General features: G+C 50.8%; 6 protein-coding genes across 6 annotated transcripts; 5 read left to right on the forward strand and 1 right to left on the reverse strand.

The window, feature by feature from the left end:
- Positions 1–1,178: 1,178 nt before the first annotated feature.
- On the reverse strand, positions 1,179–1,804 carry K441DRAFT_651012 (uncharacterized protein). The gene has a single exon (XM_067647130.1). The coding sequence runs from the start codon at positions 1,652–1,654 to the stop codon at positions 1,361–1,363; it is 294 nt and encodes a 97-aa protein (XP_067509711.1). The 5' UTR covers positions 1,655–1,804; the 3' UTR covers positions 1,179–1,360.
- Positions 1,805–3,504: 1,700 nt separating this feature from the next.
- K441DRAFT_96209 (fructose-1,6-bisphosphatase) lies at positions 3,505–5,180 on the forward strand. Its single transcript, XM_067654566.1, has 4 exons — positions 3,505–3,853; positions 3,909–3,981; positions 4,038–4,746; positions 4,799–5,180. The coding sequence occupies exons 1-4, from the start codon at positions 3,720–3,722 to the stop codon at positions 4,939–4,941; spliced, it is 1,059 nt and encodes a 352-aa protein (XP_067509712.1). The 5' UTR covers positions 3,505–3,719; the 3' UTR covers positions 4,942–5,180.
- A 978-nt stretch (positions 5,181–6,158) lies between these two features.
- On the forward strand, positions 6,159–6,813 carry K441DRAFT_480681 (uncharacterized protein; the record flags this gene model as incomplete). Its single annotated transcript, XM_067641895.1, has 2 exons — positions 6,159–6,570; positions 6,722–6,813. Coding segments are annotated over 2 exons (504 nt in total), but the record flags the coding sequence as incomplete, so codon positions are not given.
- Positions 6,814–6,927: 114 nt separating this feature from the next.
- On the forward strand, positions 6,928–10,478 carry K441DRAFT_534998 (uncharacterized protein; the record flags this gene model as incomplete). Its single annotated transcript, XM_067642353.1, has 2 exons — positions 6,928–7,163; positions 7,217–10,478. The coding sequence occupies 2 exons, from the start codon at positions 6,928–6,930 to the stop codon at positions 10,476–10,478; spliced, it is 3,498 nt and encodes a 1,165-aa protein (XP_067509714.1).
- Positions 10,479–11,626: 1,148 nt separating this feature from the next.
- On the forward strand, positions 11,627–14,001 carry K441DRAFT_672810 (polyadenylate binding protein; the record flags this gene model as incomplete). The annotated part of the gene is made up of 2 exons (XM_067650589.1): positions 11,627–13,809; positions 13,863–14,001. The coding sequence occupies 2 exons, from the start codon at positions 11,627–11,629 to the stop codon at positions 13,999–14,001; spliced, it is 2,322 nt and encodes a 773-aa protein (XP_067509715.1).
- Positions 14,002–15,547: 1,546 nt separating this feature from the next.
- K441DRAFT_672811 (flavohemo protein) lies at positions 15,548–17,609 on the forward strand (the record flags this gene model as incomplete). Its single annotated transcript, XM_067650590.1, has 3 exons — positions 15,548–16,778; positions 17,231–17,500; positions 17,545–17,609. 3 exons carry the CDS (start codon positions 15,548–15,550, stop codon positions 17,607–17,609), a joined length of 1,566 nt encoding a protein of 521 aa, XP_067509716.1.
- Between the last annotated feature and the right edge of the window lie 3,582 nt (positions 17,610–21,191).

A 21,191-nucleotide genomic window follows, 5' to 3' on the forward strand; every position in this document is an offset into this window, starting at 1 on the left:
TGAAAGCCCTCCGTGAATCAGACACGACAGCGCAAGAAGCCATGGTTGAAGATCCAATTGATGCAGACCAGGTTTCGAAGCTATGGAGTTCCTGACCTCCTCTTCTTTCCATCATTCGATAATGCGAATGGCAGTAAGACCCATCCCGCTGTTATGCGGAAATTTTCGCAGCAGTGACTTCTTGCGCGCAAATAGAATACCGGGGATTAGAAAGTTCTCGAGTATAAAAGGACGGCCCAAGTTGTCTTTCTTGACTTTAGATCAAACAATTCATATTTTTGACTTCACCCTCCAATTTTCTAGCCCTGATCCCTTAGTCCTTGACTTTTCGTAGGACTCTACGCTTGCAACCATGTACCGAACATCATGGTTACCATGTATGATTTCTTATAGGACTGCGAATGTCCAGCTACTGACATCTCTGCAGTCAGACTACCACAAGACCTGGAAAGCATATTTATTTGGTAGCGATGGTCAGGCATCGGACAGTCGTAAAGCGCTCTCAAGCCTTCCCAGCCTTCCTGTACCTCCAACGTTATCTAACCCAATCAATCAGCCGGTAAGTCTTTCACTAGCCCCTGCGGTAACATGACGGCTAAACGTTTGGACAGGCTCGCTCGCTCAGGGTGCAGTCGATGACTTGAAGGATGCTGCACTCTTGCTTGGTATCAAACTTGACCTTGAAGCTGAGATCCACCTGACTGCAAGAGTGAGGAGATATTACGATCGGGCTTTACTAAGCTTTTAACGAGTTAGTATTAGCCTCGGAGGCGATCGCGCCGTGTATTAATAGTGAATAGTCTTATGATTAGGTTTTGGCTTGGAATTAGAAGATCGCACGCTGGTCTTGAAATGGACGTTGGGTTACTCTTGGAATTGGAGATGGTCAATAAACTTGCACGGTGTTGATAGCATGAAAAGAATCTTTGTACTAGGAATGGTACTCAATTGCATCTTAGTGCCAGAAGCACTGGTGGAAGAAATAGCTCATTTTAAATTTGTGAGGTCTTAATCTGATACACCCTGGGTATGCTATTATTTTATATCGCCATTTATAACAGAACAAGTTCTCGAACAATACAAATTTATCTATGCCCACTAAAGGGTACGAGGAATTCAGTTGCCTTTTAGAAGCTAGATGGCTAGTTTGACCCTTGAAGGGCATGAATATTCAATGTGTCGTAGGATTCGAGAGAACGATGCGCTCATAGACTGCGGGGGGGCTATGCACCATAATTTTTGCACAGATTGCCTGATAGATGGCTTCATTAGCATTCAAAACTGTCAATTGCAGAGTGGATAAAATTGGAATAAATACATGGCTCAGAAAAAAACCCGGTCATGGGCAATCTCATCAATGCTAACTTGTAGCTATGTCGACCGTCGTGAGATAAAAAATATTCATCATGTAAAAGGGTGCTAAGGATGCAAAGAAGAGGTAACTGAGAAAGTCTGAATACATACCATAGTGCTGGGCGTTCAGAAACTTATACACTTTCAACCAACCCTGCGCCTGATGCACAACTTTGATTGGCCGTGGCCTATACGCAGCACGGTTAGCCAGGTTATCAAGCCATGGACCAACACTGGGCGCGAAATGATGATAAATCAGTCCAGACAGTCTCGTCTTTGCACCCGAAGGTAACTTGGACATATGCTTGTCAATTTGTATGTCGAATCATCATGTGAGGTAGTGCACTAAAGGAGATGTTCTGTGCAATACCTATAGATTTCCAAATCTGTTACTTAAATTGGAGCATGGTGATCATCCACATGACAAGCTTGTTCCATTAGCATACCGAGGGTATAACGACAATTGGCAGACCAAGAAAAGCTACGTTACTCATATTAGCAGGTGTATGTGAAGGGACTTAATGCGAGGCAAAAATATGAATATATATCAGGAAATGCATGAATGGTAAAAAAATTTGATGTCTGCATCGGAAACCCGAATAAGACTCGTCATCTAGGAATTCATCATGTTGGAGGCGGGAGGGAAAGGATAAGGTATGCTCACAGGCTATTTGGTAACAGAAGACATGACTAGGTTCATTTTGTCAAATTTCCTGGTTTCTATCTTGTATTAGTGACCAATTCCTCTATTAAAGTACCGATAAGTGGGAGATATGGGTATCGAAGTTCAGTAGGCGAGGTTTTCTAGGCCTGCCAAAAGGGCATATCCTTTCATGAAAGTTCGGAGCCCAGTGCCATTCATCACGTAAATTGTGGGGGGGAGGGAGGGGAGGGAGGGGAGTGTATCGTACCGAAGGAGTTAAGCACGTTTTAGAAGCTATCAAAGATCTGGATAAGACATCTAAGCTTGTCAGCAGCTGATCTCTCTATTGAAGCGGAGTATAAGTTATCATGGATAGGAGATCAGAAATAGCCATTTGATTTCGCCAAAGACCTGGAGGTCTCAGTCGGTAATTTCCAGCGTACAAAGTACGAATGATCATCATTTGCTCTCATGTGTAATGTATAGCTCGAAGAGGCACTTACTCACATTCTGTCGATGTGCCATGGATTATCTTGATTTTTTTTGCAGTCGCAGGGTGATTGTGTTTGACAATTGGCCCAGAATTAGTTGCGGCTACTTGTACATGTTGTTAGGGACAATAAGACGTATGCAGTGAAGAGATGCGGGACTGATGGCGTTGTTCAGACTGACGTGTACATAAGAGTTTCATTCCTCCTTGGAGGTCAAAGACTCTAGTTTGCGGTATTTACAAATCATCATTAAGTATGGGTAGGAGACAAGAACAGTAACTTACTTAGGAAGGTAAGGGTGCCAATGGACCCAAGTGTTGAATGGATGCGGTAGCATCGTGCACTAGACAGCTACAATTCTGGCGAGGGAGGATCGTTAAGATAAGCTTTAGTTAAGGATAGAGTATGGGGATGGTTTGCATGAGACTCTCTTCGGAGAGGGGTTTTCATGGTCATGGTGCGTGTGGAACTGAGAAGGTTGAAAGAAAGATCAATGCGAAGTTTTCAGATCTGGTGTGAAGCTTTGGCATTTCGCTAAGCTAACGTTAGTCATCATTTGCGCTTGGCATTTTCGAGAAGATATCTCTCTCCGGATATGTTCTTTGCATTTGAGCTCGTCGTAGGAAAAGTCCCGATGGTCGGCAGCTTGGTGATTTTGTCCCTTAACACGTGCGCTGGCTTTGAACCCCGCCCCTGCAAACACGCTATTGGTAGATCTATTGCCACTGTTCAATGGTCGGACGGCTGCGTGAAGCTGAGGCGTGTTCTGGAGGAAGTTATTACCTTTTTAGGCGTGAGGTAAGTGCCGTTGTCTGTTGCAGAGTGCCCTCTTATGGTTCATCCGCGGCCTTACATCGAGGGTGTGCGGAAGATGTCGGGGAAAACACAATCTAGAGAGTCGTGCACCCCGCGTTAGAATGTCGTCTATCGTCATCTTCACGGGCCCAAACAAAGGCATGGAAGGAGAAAACGCCTCCCTCAGCCATGTCCATTGCATGGTCCCAATCGCCTCTTTCCTTACTCCCAAACCACTACGTTCACTGCTGCTCGTGACCACCGTCACAGCGTTGCCAAGCGAATACCGAAAATTGCTCCACGTGCCCGATAATAGCCATCTGAAACTAGGCGGTTAGTTCTTAACATCTTCCGGGAGATATTCTTCTATCAACTGCCTTGCAACTTCGACTCCAATTCCAGCCTTGGCTTTTACGCTTTCCTCGCACTTCACAGACATGGCAACGAACGACAACAGCAACGGCGAAGCTAGAGCGGTTGGCTCAGAGAAGATCAACACTGATATTATAACGCTTACGAGGTTCCTCACAGAAGAGCAGACGAAGCATAAGGAAGCTACGGGCGATTTCACGTAGGTGTGAAAATAGTTGCTAGAGAAGTATGGTTGCTAACCCTTACCATTCCAGATTGCTTTGCCACGCCCTCCAATTCGCTTTCAAGAGCATCGCGTATTACATTAGAAGAGCAACATTGATCAATGTGAGTGCTATGAATCTTGGACAACATGAGAATCTGATGGCTGAAATGACCCATAGCTTACTGGGCTCGCGGGGTCCTCAAACACCACGGGTGATGATCAGAAGAAGCTGGATGTTATTGGTAATGATCTATTTATAAGCTCCATGAGGAGCTGTGCCAGGGTTAGAATATTAGTGTCCGAAGAGGAAGAGGAGGCTATCGTGTTCGACGAGCATCCCAATGCGCGGTATGCCGTTATGTGCGATCCGATAGACGGATCGTCGAATTTGGATGCCGGTGTCTCTGTAGGAACCATCTTTGGCATTATCAAGCTTCCCGAAGGGGCAAAAGGTACGAAGGAAGACCTGCTTAAGCCAGGAACTGAACTCGTCGCCAGCGGGTTTACCATGTACGGTGCTTCAGCTCAACTAGTCATCACCATGAAAGGTGGTTCTGTCAATGGTTTCACCATGGACAATGCCCTTGGCGAGTTCATCCTTACCCATCCCAATATGAAAGTTCCAAGGAAGCGGGCCATTTATTCGGTCAACGAAGGTAATAGCCTCTACTGGGAGGATCCCATCAAGGAGTACATCAATAGCTTGAAGTATCCACAGGAAGGTGGCAAGCCGTACAGCGCAAGGTATATCGGGTCCATGGTGGCTGATGCATACCGAACGCTGTTGTATGGAGGTATTTTCGCATATCCGGCAGACAAGAAGAGTCCCAAAGGTAAATTGCGGATTCTATACGAGTGCGCACCCATGGCTCTAGTTTTTGAAAACGGTATGTTTGTAGTAGGCTTTCGAAGGAGATCATGCACTGACAAGCGTGTTAGCTGGTGGTCAAGCGGTTGACGGTAAAATGCAGCGCATGCTGGAACTTGTCCCGGAGCACATTCACGACCGGGCGGGCATTTTCATGGGCAGCTATGACGAAGTTCAGAAAGTCATTGATATTCATAAAAAGTATGCAAAGTAGAAGTAGACGGCAATTCAGTCGGCGATAAATTTCACTTCAATAGGTTCAACGCCGATAGATGCGAACGGCGGTCCTTCCTACGTGTACTGCACTTTCTCAGATCAATAAATTGCGCAGGCAAAAAGAAAAAAGCCGTCTTTATCAGAGACAATAGCTTTGCACTAGGGCAGCCTTGGAGCTCTGTGGGTGTTTTCCAAGCTGATCTGCATGAGGGTGACTAGCTGAAAGCAGGCATTATCGCGCTCATACAGCGGAATATTCACCGGCCCTGAGCGAGTGGTGGCATATCCAAATCTAGACATAGCGGTGGTGTTGGTGGTGGCCGCATTTTTTCGACTCATGATGCCTAAGGTTCTGCGTTTCAGCTATTGGACGCGTTCGTTGTGATTCCAACACGCGCTAGCCCTCACAATCCGTCGCATTCCGCGCGGTCGTTCCAATCGAAACAAGCTTCGTATGGCTAGCATCGCGTACTATTTATATACCCAGTTGGGTCTCGCTGGTGGTCCCGAATACGGAAAACTGGCGCCTTTGACAGCTGCCAACTCTCACGCTCACCTCTTTTTGAAGGCATCGTGGGAAAACCCGATCATCTTGTCGAACGTTTTTGGGGGGATGTATTGCGAGACATGCTGGAGGCATGTCATAGGCATGGTGCCTACATGGTGTAGCCGTCGAAATGAGGCTTGCAGCAACCTTAATGACTTTTGCGTGCATGCAGCCGACCAGCCCTGAGTTTCCGTTAAGCGCTGTGTTGATGGCTCGCCGGGATGCTGCAGCTGTCTCAACACTTTCTTTTTCATGCATTGCCGTTCCTTGTCTGCGATTCGTAAGCGCAAAGCCGCCAGGGCTCGCTTGAGCCCCGAATCTTCAAAGCCAGCGCCTTTTCGTCCTAGGCCTGCATCGAGAGACCCGTCCCTCCACCCCCTCCGCCGTCTTGACCCTGAACCACCGTCGAATAAGAGTCTGCTGAAAACAGGCCAAGTCTATCACAAAGTGTGCTCGCAGGAAAGCTTTTCTACCCCAGACAACATGTGCCAGGCTGGAAGAGCCCCCACCGTTGTGGTCTCGTTTGTGGTCCTTCATGAAAGTGACCAACACTTCTAGTCTGCAGTGTCTTTCTGCCATCACGCATCAGAGGCGGATAGGATTCGTTGCAGGAGCCGCTGGAGGCTTCGGCGCTCAGACGTTCTCTTACCGTTCACTTACCGTTCACTATGAGCACGGAATATGGCTATGGTGTTTCCCTTCCCCCTCCTCCCCCTCCGCCGCCGACCTCGAATCCGCGAGTAGAAGGGCAGTCTTCTCAAAGGCGCATCGCCGTGCCACCTCCCACAATCACGACTGCCCTGGCCCCGCAGCAAGGAGCGTACCTGCATTCGCAGACACCTGCCTCCGCGACCTCCTTAAGCACTCCCTTCTCGCCGTATGCTGCCTCGACCTTCTCCCCCGCCGGATCTCGAGGGTCGTCACCGATGGCTCTCAGGAGCGCTTCCTCGCTGGTAACACCGTACAATCCGCAGCAATGGAGTCGCAATGGTCCCATTGGAGGGGCATACATACCGCATTCAAGTCCGCAGCCGGCAACAACAGTGTCAGCGAGGCCTCGGGATGTCACTGGGATGGAGGGTAATTTGAATTTCTGTAGCATCAGGGCACCCTTTTCCTATTTGAGATCCTGTCATTTTGGAAGAGAGACCGCATGGCGTTCCTACAAAAAAGCTCTATACACGATATCCTTTACTCTGAAGGCATCCAAATGCTAATCTAATTCTTCTAGCCAACATGCCCTCACCTCCACCTCCATACTCGCCCGGTCAAGGTCAGAGTGCTTCTCAGGCCGCGGTCTCCTCGCCGCCTATGCCCGCTAGTGCGTTCCCTTCAAGCCAGACCTCTTCGCCAAACTTAGGTCACCATGATTATACGCCTATCGTACCGCAAGTGACACCGCCTGGTTTTGAGTACGGCGTGCGGAATCCAAAGAAAATGCCGGCAAGCTTTCCACCACCACCTCCGAAAATTTCGCGAGATCGCTCAGCATCGCGGTCGAAACCTGACAAGCCACACTCAATATTTAGTATTTCGGCTTTGACATCGCGGACTCGGGCGTCTGACCATTCTCCATCATCTAGTGCTATAGATGCGCTTCAAATAAACACTAGTGATGCTCTGGCACGCGCTCCGGGTCACAATTATGGGCATGGGCCACGGGCGTCACAACCGTAAGGCGTGAAGTTTTCTCTTTACATATAACATTGTTACTAACGTGCAGTAGCCATGTTCCACATGTTCTTCCCGAGCGCCAATACAGCCTAGAATCTCCTATACGTGCTCCAGCAGCCCGTCGCGCAGCTTCAACTGGCGCTATTGGCACGGCCAGTCCAAGCTCTAAGACTCCAATAGAGAATTCTCCAACGCCGGTACATGGTTGGGCACCAGGTATGCCTTTACCGCCCCCTCCTCCTGGGCCGCCACCAAATGGTTTGAGGTCGCAGAGTATGAGCCGCACACCGGATTCATTATCAAGGGGTGCGAGCCCTGTGATAGCTCCCCCGATAAGAAGACCTGCGCAACGAGGGAGCACTTTAGGCCCAATACCTCCTACGCCTATAGGCTGGGAAGATGAGGCTCGAAATCGCTCCAGGTCTCCAGCAGCCCGAGGTTTACATCTTGACACCTCAATCTACGGACTGAAATCGCAGCCTAGGCCGGGTAGTTCAACTGAGCAGTCATCAGGATCGACGTCTTCAGCACCGCTAGCATCAGCCACGCAATCAACATCTTCCAACAATGGACTTACTCGTACTCCTGCAAAGCGTGATGCTAGTGCCAGAGGCATTCGGGAACGAAGAAGCGAAAGTCGAGCTGCTCGTGAACGGGTTGGAGAGCCTCCCAGCGCAGTTGAACCAAGCAATAACCCATGGGCACAAGATATGGATGTTTCATCTGCAACACCAACCGACCTGGTTCTTACTAGGTCAACTGATAGCTCCATTAGTCACCGGCGTGGGGCAAAGGGGACTTCTCGAAGTGGGAGAATGGTACACTCCCCAAGAGAGCTGGAAATAAATGCAAATTCGAATATACCCCAAGAGGAATCGCAGGATCCTGGTTCTAACAATTCTACTCCTCGATTTGATGCGTCTAGAAGAATCAGATCTCCTGAGATATTCGCCCCAACACCTCCATTCTCGCCAGGGTTTGAAAAATATGAGCATGGTATGCCACCGAAAGGAGGCTCTCCAGCCGTGCCTCCCAAAACCCTTCCAACACCACCCCCACAGCATCTCGGAGATGACTACAGTTCTGGTTTATCTATTTCACTGTTGGAGCAAGCTCGACCGATTTCCCACATTTTGCATGCTCCCAACGTCGAGAACAGTGCTATGCCTACACCACTTTCTCCGGCCCGGGCTCCATCTACTGGTCTGCCGACAAGCACTCCGAAACCAAGTGATAGAGAGCTATTTGCACAGTCTGCTGTTGAGCGTCATCGCACATTCATAGACAGGGAGATGGCTGCTGAAACCGATCAAGAGCGACTGGAACTTTTTGCAGAGTTTATTGTGGCCGAATCGAGGCTTCGCCGGGACCACTATTCCTCTGCTTTTGATGCTGTAGCGAGCGATATCCTGGACCTGACAAGAGATATGTGGCGATCGCATGGTGGCGGGAGGCGATCAGTTACCCCAAGTGCTGTTAATGCACCAGTAGCGAGTGGTCGAAGGTCACAAGCATCTACAATGGAGGGATCCCCTGATACTCGAACTACTGCTCCGACAACGGCGGCTAGCCCTGCATCTTCCAAGGCAAATTATACTCCTCATACTGAACCGAATTCACCATCAAGTGTAACAAGTCAGGGACGCGCTCGGGAAGGTCAACCATGGGGTTCTTACCAGCCGTGTCTTTCTCCAATTCCTAGTATGACCGTTAGCACGGTACATGACGGAGAAGACTCGCGTGGGAGACCTGCTAGTCGCTGGTGGGAGGCCAGTTCAGATGGAGCATCTTCTGGCAGATGTGGCAAGAAGCTTGAGAGGAGTAAGAGAGAATCCAAATACATGGGCCTGCCACCAGAGGCACGAGAGTATCTTCAATGGAATGACGAAGGATCTCCAACCTATAGCGCTGGGCCGAGCAACCAGCAAATGAGCTACGGGTCAAATGAATATCCACCGGAAAAAGTCGGTTTCCATGATCAAGGTCAGCCCTCGTCTTCCAATTCGTTTCCATCACCTGCTGCCCTCGACCCATGTAAACTGGATGTTTCAAGGCTTGTAACGCTTCCTCCGCCGTACCCACGGCACTACCCTGCTGTGAGTAATCATCATCCTGAACTTGCGTCTATCCGAACAATCCTACGATCGCTTTCCGACCTTGAAGATATCGTTCCAAGGAAGGAGCACTTTACTACTAAAACAAATTCTCGGCGCAAAGAAGAACGAGCACAACTAGCGGAGAGACGCAAGCAGCTTCGATACAATATTCAAGAGAACATAAGTTCGGGAATCATGTCATACGCGGAAGCCGCAAACGCTGAAGCCGACTTTGAAGCTCGAGAAGCGAACCGAAGCCAAGAGCTTGTCCAAGGTGAATTCGATGCTTTCCAGAAGGAAGTTGCAAGCCCGCTGCATGCGCTATTATCTGAGCGTATCACTAAAGCCACTGCGTCAATCGATCACCTTCGGAGTGGTTTATTCAATGATGCGCGAGAATCAAATCCAAATCAGACACAAGAGGAAGGTGATGAGCAGCCTGAGTTGCTGGAGAAGTTAACATTGCTTAAGTGGCTTTTTGAAACGCGTGAGCAGCTGCACCGGGAAATGTTCGCACTCGAAGATGAGCGAAACGATCGATACAAGACCATTATTCTGACGCCATATCTTCAAGCTGGCAATAAAGAAAAGGTGCAGGAAGCTGAGAACTTCTTCCAGCGCGATGCACAGGACCGGAGGGTAGTATTTGAGAAGGAGACTCTTAAGAGGTTCGAAGATTTCATGAACGTCATCGAGGAGAACGTCACTCGTGGTGTTGAGGTTCAACTCTCAGCTTTCTGGGACATTGCCCCGGGCCTACTAGCTGTCGTCCAGAAAGTCCCAAGCAGACTGGATGGTTTTCAGATTTTGATCCCACCTAAGGAGTACGAGGAGAATCCTGTTTATCATGACTTTCCGCTTCAATACCTCTATTCGCTGCTCGCACATGCAGGTAAATCTGCTTACCAGTTCATCGAGTCTCAGATCAACTTGCTCTGTCTTCTGCACGAGGTAAAGACTGGCGTCATGACGGCAGGTTCACGCTTGTTAGAGACACAACGATCACTAGCCGGCGAAGACGCTACGAGCGTTGACAGGGAAATGAGAGCGATCAGGCAGGACGAAGAGGTTAGATTGACAGAAGACTTGAAAGAGAAAGTGGCCTTAGTGGAGGGACAATGGGGCGAGGCTCTTGGACAGGGCCTTGAAGATTGTAAAGACAGAGTCGAGGTATTCCTAGAGGAACAAGGCGGCTGGGACGACAGTTTGAAGGAGTGATTGATTGCATCAGATACCCATTCTTAGCGAACATTGTCAATTGCTTTTCACCATCCTTTACTTCTCCTTTGTTATTTTAGCTTGGTAAGAGGACTCATTGTTGAAGGACTCTCATTTGTTTTTGTTCAGCACAGGCGCATGCAGCATGCAGCATGCTAAAAATTTTTTATTTGGTTGATCGTCGATCAGACAAGGCGGCGTAAGGACTTGTAATGCATATACTTTGGGGTTTTTGGGAAGAAAATGAAGAAATAAGGCTTCGTTGCATGGGAGACGATATACATACTACCATATTTCTCTCTTCAAAATGATGGTAATCTTTGGATTTCTCATTTGGCTTCGCTTTCATATGTGCACATGCAGATGACCTATTGTGATGCCTCGTCAGCTGCGAGTGGCTCCTGCCAATGCTCTTAGGGGTCTGATCCTTCCCGCCGCATGCAGATGACCTATTGTGATGCCTCGTCAGCTGCGAGTGGCTCCTGCCAATGCTCTTAGGGGTCTGATCCTTCCCGCCGCTCCCTAACATTTTCTCACCTTGAGGCTTTGTTGTCTGGAGAGGTCTGGCTTTCTCTAATGGAGAAAGCATTTATAGTGTGCGTAGTAGTGGCAACCTAATTGTGGCAGCGAGCGGTCTGCCTCCGAGTCACGTGCGAACCAGGGCTGATCTGCGACAAAAAAATTCCCTTTGTGGTCATCACAATCTGTCCCTTTAACCAACACCATCATCCAGCCTACATCCGAATAAGAGCGAGCTTCTCTTGGAGTTCTCTCCTTAGCACCCTCCCCTTCAAAAAACTTCTAAACGCCGCTAAAAAAAAGTTGAAAATCCAAAAAAAGCAGTTGACGTCTATCTCGAAGACTCGAGCAAACCTCAACACGGTCGCTTGCTACGACACGTCCTTCTCGCGACCTCCTCAATAGCCCTTTAACTTTCTACCGCAGTGCGACAAGCTCAGAGTGTACTTTTGTCTTTCTGGGGTTCTGATCCGCCTACTTTAACCAAGTGCATCACATCACAATCACAACTTTTCGCCTAGATCAACTACTGGTAGGCCATCTTTCACTCCTAAGATTGCTTCCTGAGGGGAGATTATTCATCCCCCCTTGAAGATTTAGCTGATATATGTAGGAAACAGACTATCAAGATGTCTACTGAAATTGCGAATTCAACCTCCCCGGCCCACGATGCCGCTCCTGATGCTGGTGCCAACGGCACTACCTTGAATACCAACGTAGTGTCTGCCCAGCCATCTGGCGATATTTCTACTCCTACATCCGCGGCTCCTTCTGCTGCGCATCAGAATTCTGCTTCACTGTATGTTGGCGAACTCGATCCCTCTGTCACCGAGGCTATGCTCTTCGAACTTTTCTCCTCTATCGGCCAGGTCGCCTCCATCCGTGTCTGCCGTGACGCTGTTACCCGTCGCTCACTTGGTTATGCCTACGTCAACTACAATAGCTCTGAGGATGGAGAGAAGGCTCTCGAGGAGCTTAACTATACTGTCATCAAGGGCAAGCCATGCCGCATCATGTGGTCACAGCGCGATCCCGCTCTTCGCAAGACTGGACAAGGCAATGTCTTCATCAAGAACCTGGATATCGCAATCGATAACAAGGCTCTTCACGATACCTTTGCTGCTTTCGGCAATATCCTGAGTTGCAAGGTTGCCCAGGATGAGATGGGCAACTCCAAGGGATACGGATTTGTACACTACGAGACAGCTGAGGCTGCTACCAATGCTATTAAGCACGTTAATGGTATGCTTCTGAACGAGAAGAAGGTGTTCGTTGGGCATCACATACCCAAGAAGGACCGCATGAGCAAATTCGAGGAAATGAAGGCCAATTTCACGAATGTGTATGTCAAGAATGTTGAGCAAGAGGTTACCGACGAAGAGTTCCGTGAACTATTTGAGAAGTACGGTCAGATTACTTCTGCCTCGCTCGCACATGATAACGAGACCGGCAAGAGCCGTGGCTTTGGTTTCGTCAACTACGTCAAGCATGAGGACGCAGCAACAGCAGTTGATGCGCTCAATGACACAGAGTTCAAAGGCCAGAAGCTGTACGTTGGGCGGGCGCAGAAGAAGCATGAACGTGAAGAAGAACTTCGCAAGCAGTACGAGGCAGCGCGGTTAGAGAAGCAGTCCAAGTACCAGGGTGTCAACCTCTATGTCAAGAACCTGGAGGATGAGGTTGACGACGAGAAGCTTCGGGAGCTTTTTGCGCCCTTCGGTACTATCACCTCGGCAAAAGTCATGCGCGACGCTATTCCTGCCGATCGCTCAGATACTCCTGCCGACGACAAGAAAGATGAGAAGGATGAAGAAGGGAAGGATGGTGAGAAGGATACCTCTAAAGAAAGCTCTGGGGATGAGGCCAAGGAGAAGGACAAAGTTACAATTAAGGGCGAGAAGAAAATCCTTGGCAAGAGCAAGGGTTTCGGCTTCGTCTGCTTCAGTAACCCTGACGAGGCGACAAAGGCCGTTACCGACATGAATCAGAAGATGATCAACAACAAACCGCTTTACGTCGCCTTGGCTCAGCGGAAGGATGTGCGCAAGAATCAGCTGGAAGCAACCATTCAAGCTCGCAACCAGATCAGGTTACAACAAGCTACGGCGATGAACGCTGGTTTACCGAATGCGGGAGCTTTCGTTCCACCTCAGATGTTCTTCCCTGGCCAGCAGCCTGGAATGTTCCCCGGCACCGCTCGTGGACAAATGCCGTTCCCTCAGGTTCTGCCTGGCGCTCAAGGCGGGCGTGGAGCCGGATTCCCTGGCGGTATTCCTGGGCAGCAAGGTGGTCGTGGTGGCTCAAATGCCACCCAGCAGATTCCTCCAGCCATGTACGGTCTACCGCCAAACATGCCTCCAGGTACATTCCCGCCCCCCTATGTTAACCCCCAATACCTCCAACTGGCTCAAGCGGCTCAGCAAGCTGCTATTGGAGGCCGTGGCAGTGGTGCTCGTGGCCCTATGCCGGCTATACCTGGCATGCCACCACAAATGCCAAACCCAGCCATACGCGGCGGTCAAGGCTTCCAGCAAGGCACCGGCGGTCGTGGCACTATACCAATGAGGCCTGGACAGGCCCAGGTGCCTGGCTTCCCACAAGGCCGTGGCGCACCCCAGCAGATAGGAGCAATGCCACAAGGCCCTGTTCCAAGCGGTCTAGACATGACAACCCTCAGCCAGGCTCCTTCCGCACAGCAGAAGCAGATGTTGGGTGAGGCATTGTACCCAAAGATCCATGAGCAGCAACCAGAACTGGCCGGCAAGATCACTGGTATGCTTTTGGAGATGGACAACGCGGAGCTGCTCAACCTGTAAGAAACCCACTAGGCTTAGATTTTGAGACGACTTACTAATGTTTATGTAGCACTTCTGATGACGCTGCATTGCGCGCTAAGGTCGAGGAGGCTATGAGCGTCTACGACGAGTACGTCAAGAATAAAGAAGGTGATGAAACTACTAAAGATGGTGCTCCTAAGGAGGAAGGCAAGGAAGAGAAGGCTTAAGTCTTTTTCCTTCCCCGAGCGCTAGACATCCGTTCATGGCATGTTCAAGCGCATTACGGCTCTCTTGTCCCTTTCTGCAACTGGCGAATCGGCGCTTAGGTCTTGGTCCTTTCTTCCTGGCGTGGTGGATATTCTTGCCATTGCACCCAAAAGTTCTACAATCCCTTTCTTCCCCATCGGGCCTGGTTTCTTCTCTTCTCTCGGCAACTTCTAGACTTTGAGTGAGTGGAGAGGAAGCATCAGGCTTGTCCACTGGCTGGTCCGCTCTACGTGCCTACCCCACTTTACGGGTACTGGGCGATTTTTTTTTTCTTCTTATCGAATCCAACCATAGTGACACCTTTTTCTCTCTCTACATGATGGCGGTTTATGTGTGTATTATAGAGCGGTTCTACTTTGGCAGGGCCTCTGGGAGTACTTTGCGGTTTGATACCTGCCGGCTGTGGCTGTTTTATGCCGGCATCTTACTCTTATGACGATTGGTTGGATCAGCGGTAATTTGACGATAAGGAGAAACTGAGAACGGATGGATGGATGGATGGATATGGGGTGGGTGGCGGGCGGGTAGCCGTAGGTTAGATTATCTTAGCTGGAGGCAAAGATACGAATGGTAGTAGTTAGGATAGAATAGATCTCCCGAACTTTTAAAATTTACTGCTTGCACGGAGTTGTGAAGGAATCGAGATGCCCGCTTTCAGGCGTCCGAATCATCTATCCACTAATCTGTCATGTCTGCGCAGCAACATGCATCTCATCCTACATTCCCGCCACGACGGTAAGGTAATGATTACCTGCTGGACCTCTGCAAGAAGCGTTTCGAGCCTTCGAGTCGACTCGTCACGATCTCGCTTCAGCCCGTGTCCTGCCAAGGTGGCCGCGGAGAAAGCTCAACACCAAGAAAACCGCACGACATCAACAGGCGTACCGGGAAGGGAATTCTCAGGACACATCGTGTGATGAGGTAGCACTCCACAATCGGTGTGAGGTAACAGCACTGGAGCTGAGAGGAAGATATCAGCTGTTCTGAAGCACCAGCGATTTTTTTTTCTTATCATGTGTGGCATTCGCGCTCTGCTCTAGCCACATTCCTACCGAGACGGTTCAAGAACGTACCTTTGGCAGCTCGAGCCATTTACTTAGTAAGGCCGCACCAGCAGTAGAAGAAGCAAAGCTCCCGGCGCCGTTAGACTAGAGGGATGGGTAAGACGGCAGTGCGCTGGCCTGGCTGCGTAAGGGTCGCTCGATGCTGGGATCATGGGAGGGTCGGTTATCAGGTTAGTAAGCGGCATTTTCGCAGCGCTGCAGATTGTTGGAGATCGTATATCCGCGGGGGGCACAGAGGGATGCGGTATATAATGGAGGGGGGAAGGGGAGGTGGGAGTGATATCATATCAATTCAAATGATAGCAACACTTCTTCGTCAGTGAACAATTTGTACCTATCTTTTAAGACCCTGTGGCGAGACCCTAAGGTTACTAGTTCAAGACACACTTTGAGAAAATTTACAACTACTTCAGGGCAAGTTTCTGAGATATAGGAGAGCATTATGGCGCCTATTACCCCAGAGCAAGCCAAGATTATCAAGGCTACTGTGCCAGTCCTCGCGGTTCATGGCAACACCATCATGAAGCTGTTTTACGTCGACTTACTACAAGCACATCCGGAGCTCAAGAACGTTTTCAACCACACGCACCAGGTCAGCGGACACCAGGCGCAAGCGCTGGCCGCGGCGCTCTACGCCTATGCGTCCAACATCGATGACTTGGGCGTGCTAAGTCCAGCGGTCGAGCTCATATGTCAGAAGCATGCCTCACTGTACATCCAGCCAGACCAGTATGAAGCCGTTGGCACTCACCTCCTAAGCACCATGAAAGCCGTGTTGGGCGATGCCCTAACACCCGAAATGCACGACGCATGGGATGCGGCGTACTGGCAGCTGGCTAATATTATGATCAACCGCGAGCAGCAGCTCTACGACGAGGCCAAGGGCTGGACCGACTGGCGCCAATTCCGCATTGCGCGCAAGGAGCCCGAGTCTGCCGAGATCACATCGTTCTACCTCGAGCCCGTCGACAAGGAGCCGCTGCCGTCCTTCAAGCCGGGCCAGTACATCTCGATCCGCACGACGGTGCCTGCGCTCGAGTCGCTGCAGGCGCGTCAGTACTCGCTCTCGGACGCGCCGCGGCCCGACTACTACCGCATCAGCGTGAAACGCGAGCGCGGGCTCAACATGGACGATCCGAAGGCGCCGGCGCACCCCGGGTACATCTCGAATATCCTGCACGCGGACAGGCGGGTCGGCGACGAGCTCGGCGTGTCGCATCCGTTCGGGGACTTCTTCTTGGACCCGGCGGAGGGCTCAACGGCGCCCGTGGTGTTGATTTCAGCTGGCGTGGGGCTGACGTGCTTGATGTCGATCCTGTATACGCTCGTTGCGCAGGACGCGCCGCGACAGGTCGCTTGGATCCACTCGGCGAGGAACTCGAGCGTCCGAGCCTTTTCAGCACATATCTCGGATGTGGTGAGGACCAAGTGGAATGTGCATGCGGTTCTGTTCAATACCTCCCCGGCCCAGGATGTCCATGGGGTTGACTATCATCATGAGGGCAGGATGAACCTGGACAAGGTTGACGAAGAGAAGGACCTATTTCTGGGAGACAAGGGGACAGAATACTATATCTGTGGTCCAACGCAGTTCATGTTAGACATGGAAGCCAAGTTGAAGGGGTATGGGGTTGGACAGGACAGGATCAAGATGGAGCTATTCGGCACTGGTGGTGTGCCGCGTGTTTGAGAATTTCTAGTTCCTGAATTCTGGGGTGGGCGTTAAGGCAGGAGTATTCGTCAATTCTTTCCCCAAAGATCCCGGTTGCGTTTTTTATTTTATGTTGTACTCTTTGTTGCGATGCTCCAATTGAGGCTTTTAGAGTGTTGCAGGTCGTGGATAGACCTTGTTGACTTAGCCTGGACGGAATGGTGATGATCCGACAACAAAGGAGAGCCCCTGCATTTCTTGGAGTTTGCTATTTCTGTACAATAGGAAAAAATGAATGAGCTCAATCAGAGTTACAATAATATCCAACTCAGCCCTCACCGCAGTTCGCAGTCCGTTTGTCTACTGCATCACCTTATCTCACGAGATCACGACAGATGGTTAAACGGAGAATTGACTGGTTCCTGTGACACGGGCTTACGTTCAGATCATTTACTTGTCTGACAGCCTGCGTAGATCTTTCATCCCAATACGCCGGAACAATACAAGGGTTGGCCGGCCGGCATGGAACGCATCGAAGTTCCAAAGCTCGATCATCGTTCCACGGCAGCCCACGCATCAGCCAAAACACCAGCCCCTTCTCGAATGATTTCAAAGCTTATGGCTGTCCCCAAGCATCCGCATGCCGGAACAGCGTTGATCCCCGTGCAAGTGTCATGCTCCGCTCCGCCTGGCTCACCAATTACGACCACGCTCCGCCATGTAACACGCCCACGGAATACAGAGGTCGGCTATCTCGGAATTGCGTTTGACCACTACATTACTCGAAGATAGATATTCAGCGGCTGTGCCCGGAAACCTCGGGTATGCGGGGACGTTCCTGGCTCTGGAGTAGAGGGCGATGGGGGAGAAAAAAGGAGAAATTCTGGAGGATGCAGCATTGTTTCGTGAACGGATCCCGGGAAAATAAATTCGGGGTACCTACTCTGCTAACGAGCTCGTCGTGGAGCTCCATGTCAGGTTTGCGGCAGAGCCCGGTTCTCTCGAAACGAACCCATCGACGTTGCGATATGCGGGTGGTGGCAGAGCGCAATTGCCATGTCGCCCTCAAAGCAAATGCAGGCTGATTGTAGCTAACGGTCTGGGCTCCTTCACACCAAAGGTTAAAGGGGTAGTCTTCCAGAAACAGGGGTGAGGACGCACGAGACGCTTTGCGACTGTCGATGTCGCACAGGGTAACCTTCTGGAAATTGGAGCAGTTAAACGAGTGCAGCTAGGGCGAAAGAGGAAGGCTTCTCGAAATTGGGAGCTTGGATACCTGGAGCCTTATAGGGACGGGCAGGGTTTTGGGAGCATGGGTGTGCATGGGAGTGCGCGAGGATAATTTTGTTGCAACAGCTGCCGTCGGGCCTGGGGCCGCCGAACCGATTAATGCACAGTGCAACTTCTGTGAGAGCTCTGACCGCAACTTTGAGTTTGCTCAGCTTGCAAGAATAAACGACGTGCATGCCTGAAGAGGAGCAGGGAAGCAGCTATCTCAATTGCTAGAGGAAGAAGAGTGAGAGGTTATTCGGGTGCTGAAACGCCCGTGCGTGCTAGAGGCTGACGCAGCATAAACGGGTATTTTGAGAGGTCAAGGGCATCGTAATGGAAATACAAGCAGTACGTAAGCTATATCGCGAGGTGCGATTGGTGCTACGATGCTATGCCAGCAGGATATTAGTGGTGGAATAATACTTTGATGTTCAACATGCAAACGCCACAAGGTAGAGTCAGCGAGAATTGACTATGATGGATGGTTGATAGCGATCAGCTTCCGAGCGAGCGCATTGAGCAACGCAGCTGGCCCGAGCGAACCGCTTCGCGCATAGGCGTAGAGAAATCGTGGTAAAGGCGCACAGACGGATCTGATAGATGCCTCAACCCTTTCCAAGCCCGGCGAGGGCAGGGTCGGCGGGAGTTGGCGAGACTTGGGGATTGGGCTGCAGAGACGCGAGAAGCTTTGCCCCAGCTCACCATGACATGCTGGCGCTCCTGAAATTTCTTCACCGTTTAATTATCCCGGCCTTCAGCAGGCATATGGTAGGTGGGCAGGCCTGCGGCTCGTCGCTGATTCGTAGGAACATGGCCTCGCGATCAATGATTCACCACAGCTTGCGCGCCTGAACTGACATGCTGATCTCCACGTTGCGGCCATGAGGGGGCGCATTGGGGGATGTGTTGGGAGACGGGAGCCAGCTAACTACTGACTCGGTCCTGTCCGTCTGCACCGTCATGTCCCGGTTCGCCCACAGAGCATTTTGTGTAGTGCTGGGTAGTGCAGGGTAGTTCAGTGTAATGCAGTGTGGTTTAATAGAGCCCAAGAACTAACGCCTGCCGAGCAGAGGGCGTTCAGCACATGGGCATCAGCGAAGATGCGTATCAATATTCAACGTCGGCTGCAACTCAAGGAGGTTACGGTCCGGAGCCATAACGCAAAAGCGGACATGCTCCTGTTGATGTCATGTACGTTAAACTTTCGCTTCTACATGTGGCTGGTGTGCTAGGGCTTACCCGGCCACGAGGTCGACTCAGGCCCGAATTATGGCGCATTCCGCCGGATGGAATAAGATGGAACAAGAATCAGGGGTGTCTCATCAATCCGACTTGAGCGGTGGTCGGCTTGGCCCCTCCCTGAACCCGCATCGCAGAGGCTGCTTGTCCTCCACGTAACCTCTGAGTTACGTTTCGCAACAGGCTAAAATTGACCTGACTTCTGCCGGAGCATGGCCCTCAACCGATCCCTGAGCCGGACGGGCAGTTTGAGGTTGTGGGCGACTGCATCGTGACAACATGGCGGCCCTGGCGCTGTCGAAGGCTTCTAGCGGGCTTCCAAACATGGCCCTTGCCCACCCCTCCCGCCGTCCACTTGGACAATGCGCGTCTTGCCTGAACACCAGATTTACGGCATCCTGTTGTTTTGTGCTTTTGAAAGACCTGCATGTGCCGTCTCGTGTTGAGATAGTCAGAAGGCTGTATCCGCCAGAAGAAAATATGCCATCCCACATGTTCGCTCAAGCCTGCAGTGAAAATGCTTGATCCATTGCCCGTGCATCCACCGAACCTCCCTCCCCAGCGTTAAACGGAGGCCGCAGAAATGCTTCAGCGCTCATCCTGCCCCAGCGGGATTTCCGAGCATTGACTGGGAAGACTGACCTGCAAGGGTAACCCATCGGCCGCAGAGCTATGGTTGCTTTTGACTCGTAATCTCGAACCTCTCTGTAAACAATCTGTGATCTACATAATTACATTTCGCCCCTACTCAGGCTCCGACCTTTTGCAGGCTCACGTTACACGCACCACGTCTATTGCGAGAGCCAGAGTGGTGCCAGATAGTAATCTCGCATATCCCGCGTGTTAAACGCCCACGAAAGTCCAGGACCACACTTTAACGCTATCGTTAGCAAGATTTTCGATAGTTTGCAGCCGCTTACACTGGCAGCACCAGACCAGCAGCACCGCCTACCAGCACGATTCCTGAGACAGAGAGAGAGAGAGAGACCCCCAGAAGTCAAACCCCACAAGCGTCCTTGCAACCAAGCGTGAGTAGCCCTCCAGCCCCCAAACCGAAGTTCATGCAGCTAATAATACCTGAAGGAGCACATAAGACCTAACAGTTACAGGTACTAACCCACTCTTATGCAATATTTCGAGTTTCCATTTTAGGAGAACGTGGAGGCACAAAGACAGAGCTGACAGATCCGGCGCCTCCAGGTCTTAGACCACCCAATCCGCAGAGAACTATACTATATCAACAGCAGCGGAGGATTCAGCTCAAGGCAGACTTTGGTAGACCAAATCCAAGTATCTGGTCCAGCCGTCGTGAGCGTCTGGCCTCGCACGAATCCGAGCTTCCGGTTTACGGGCTGTATTCTCACGATTTGGTCTGGGTCGACCACGGGCAAGGCAAGCGGAGGGAAAAGCCAGATCATCCACTGGCGCAGGCACCGGGTAACTGCATACATTGGGGTGGGATCTGGAAGACCTACTTTCTCTGGAGCACATCATCAGCCGGGCAGTCAGCGTTCCGTTAGTTGTCCGGATTTCCCTAGATTACAACCCTTCTCGCGATTACTTCGACAGGCTCAGGAGTGGTTTAACGGGGTTCAGCAGTCCGAAGGTTTCCTGTCCAGCCAGCGGACTATTACTATTACCGTGGGAGCGTCGGCCCAGAGTTTGGACGAGGTGAAATCACTTGGGGCAAGAGACTCGGAAGTAGCCGAAGCCTCATCCGGACTAGCGAGAAATAACCAACACGCGCAACGAGGAAGAAGTACCTCGTACCCTCACTCTCACAACCTCCTCAACTCTTCTTCACCCTCCCCCGAGCACACTGTGGCCGTGATTCATCACAGGTACGTTGTTGACTGTCGCTGCACCGTGTTCCACTGCCCCCTGTCATGCCCTGCACCTGCCCGTCAGCTGGAGCGTCCCCTTT

Source organism: Cenococcum geophilum (assembly GCF_001692895.1).
Source record: "Cenococcum geophilum 1.58 unplaced genomic scaffold K441scaffold_2, whole genome shotgun sequence".
NCBI lineage: Eukaryota > Fungi > Ascomycota > Dothideomycetes > Gloniales > Gloniaceae > Cenococcum > Cenococcum geophilum.

Excerpts from the sequence above, each read along its gene's own strand:
- K441DRAFT_651012 (XM_067647130.1), bottom strand. The coding sequence starts at position 1,654 with ATGTCCAAGTTACCTTCGGGTGCAAAGACGAGACTGTCTGGACTGATT.
- K441DRAFT_96209 (XM_067654566.1), top strand. The coding sequence starts at position 3,720 with ATGGCAACGAACGACAACAGCAACGGCGAAGCTAGAGCGGTTGGCTCA. Across the intron at positions 3,982-4,037 it reads GAAGAGCAACATTGATCAAT|CTTACTGGGCTCGCGGGGTC; the intron begins GTGAGTGCTATG and ends AATGACCCATAG. Across the intron at positions 4,747-4,798 it reads GGCTCTAGTTTTTGAAAACG|CTGGTGGTCAAGCGGTTGAC; the intron begins GTATGTTTGTAG and ends CAAGCGTGTTAG.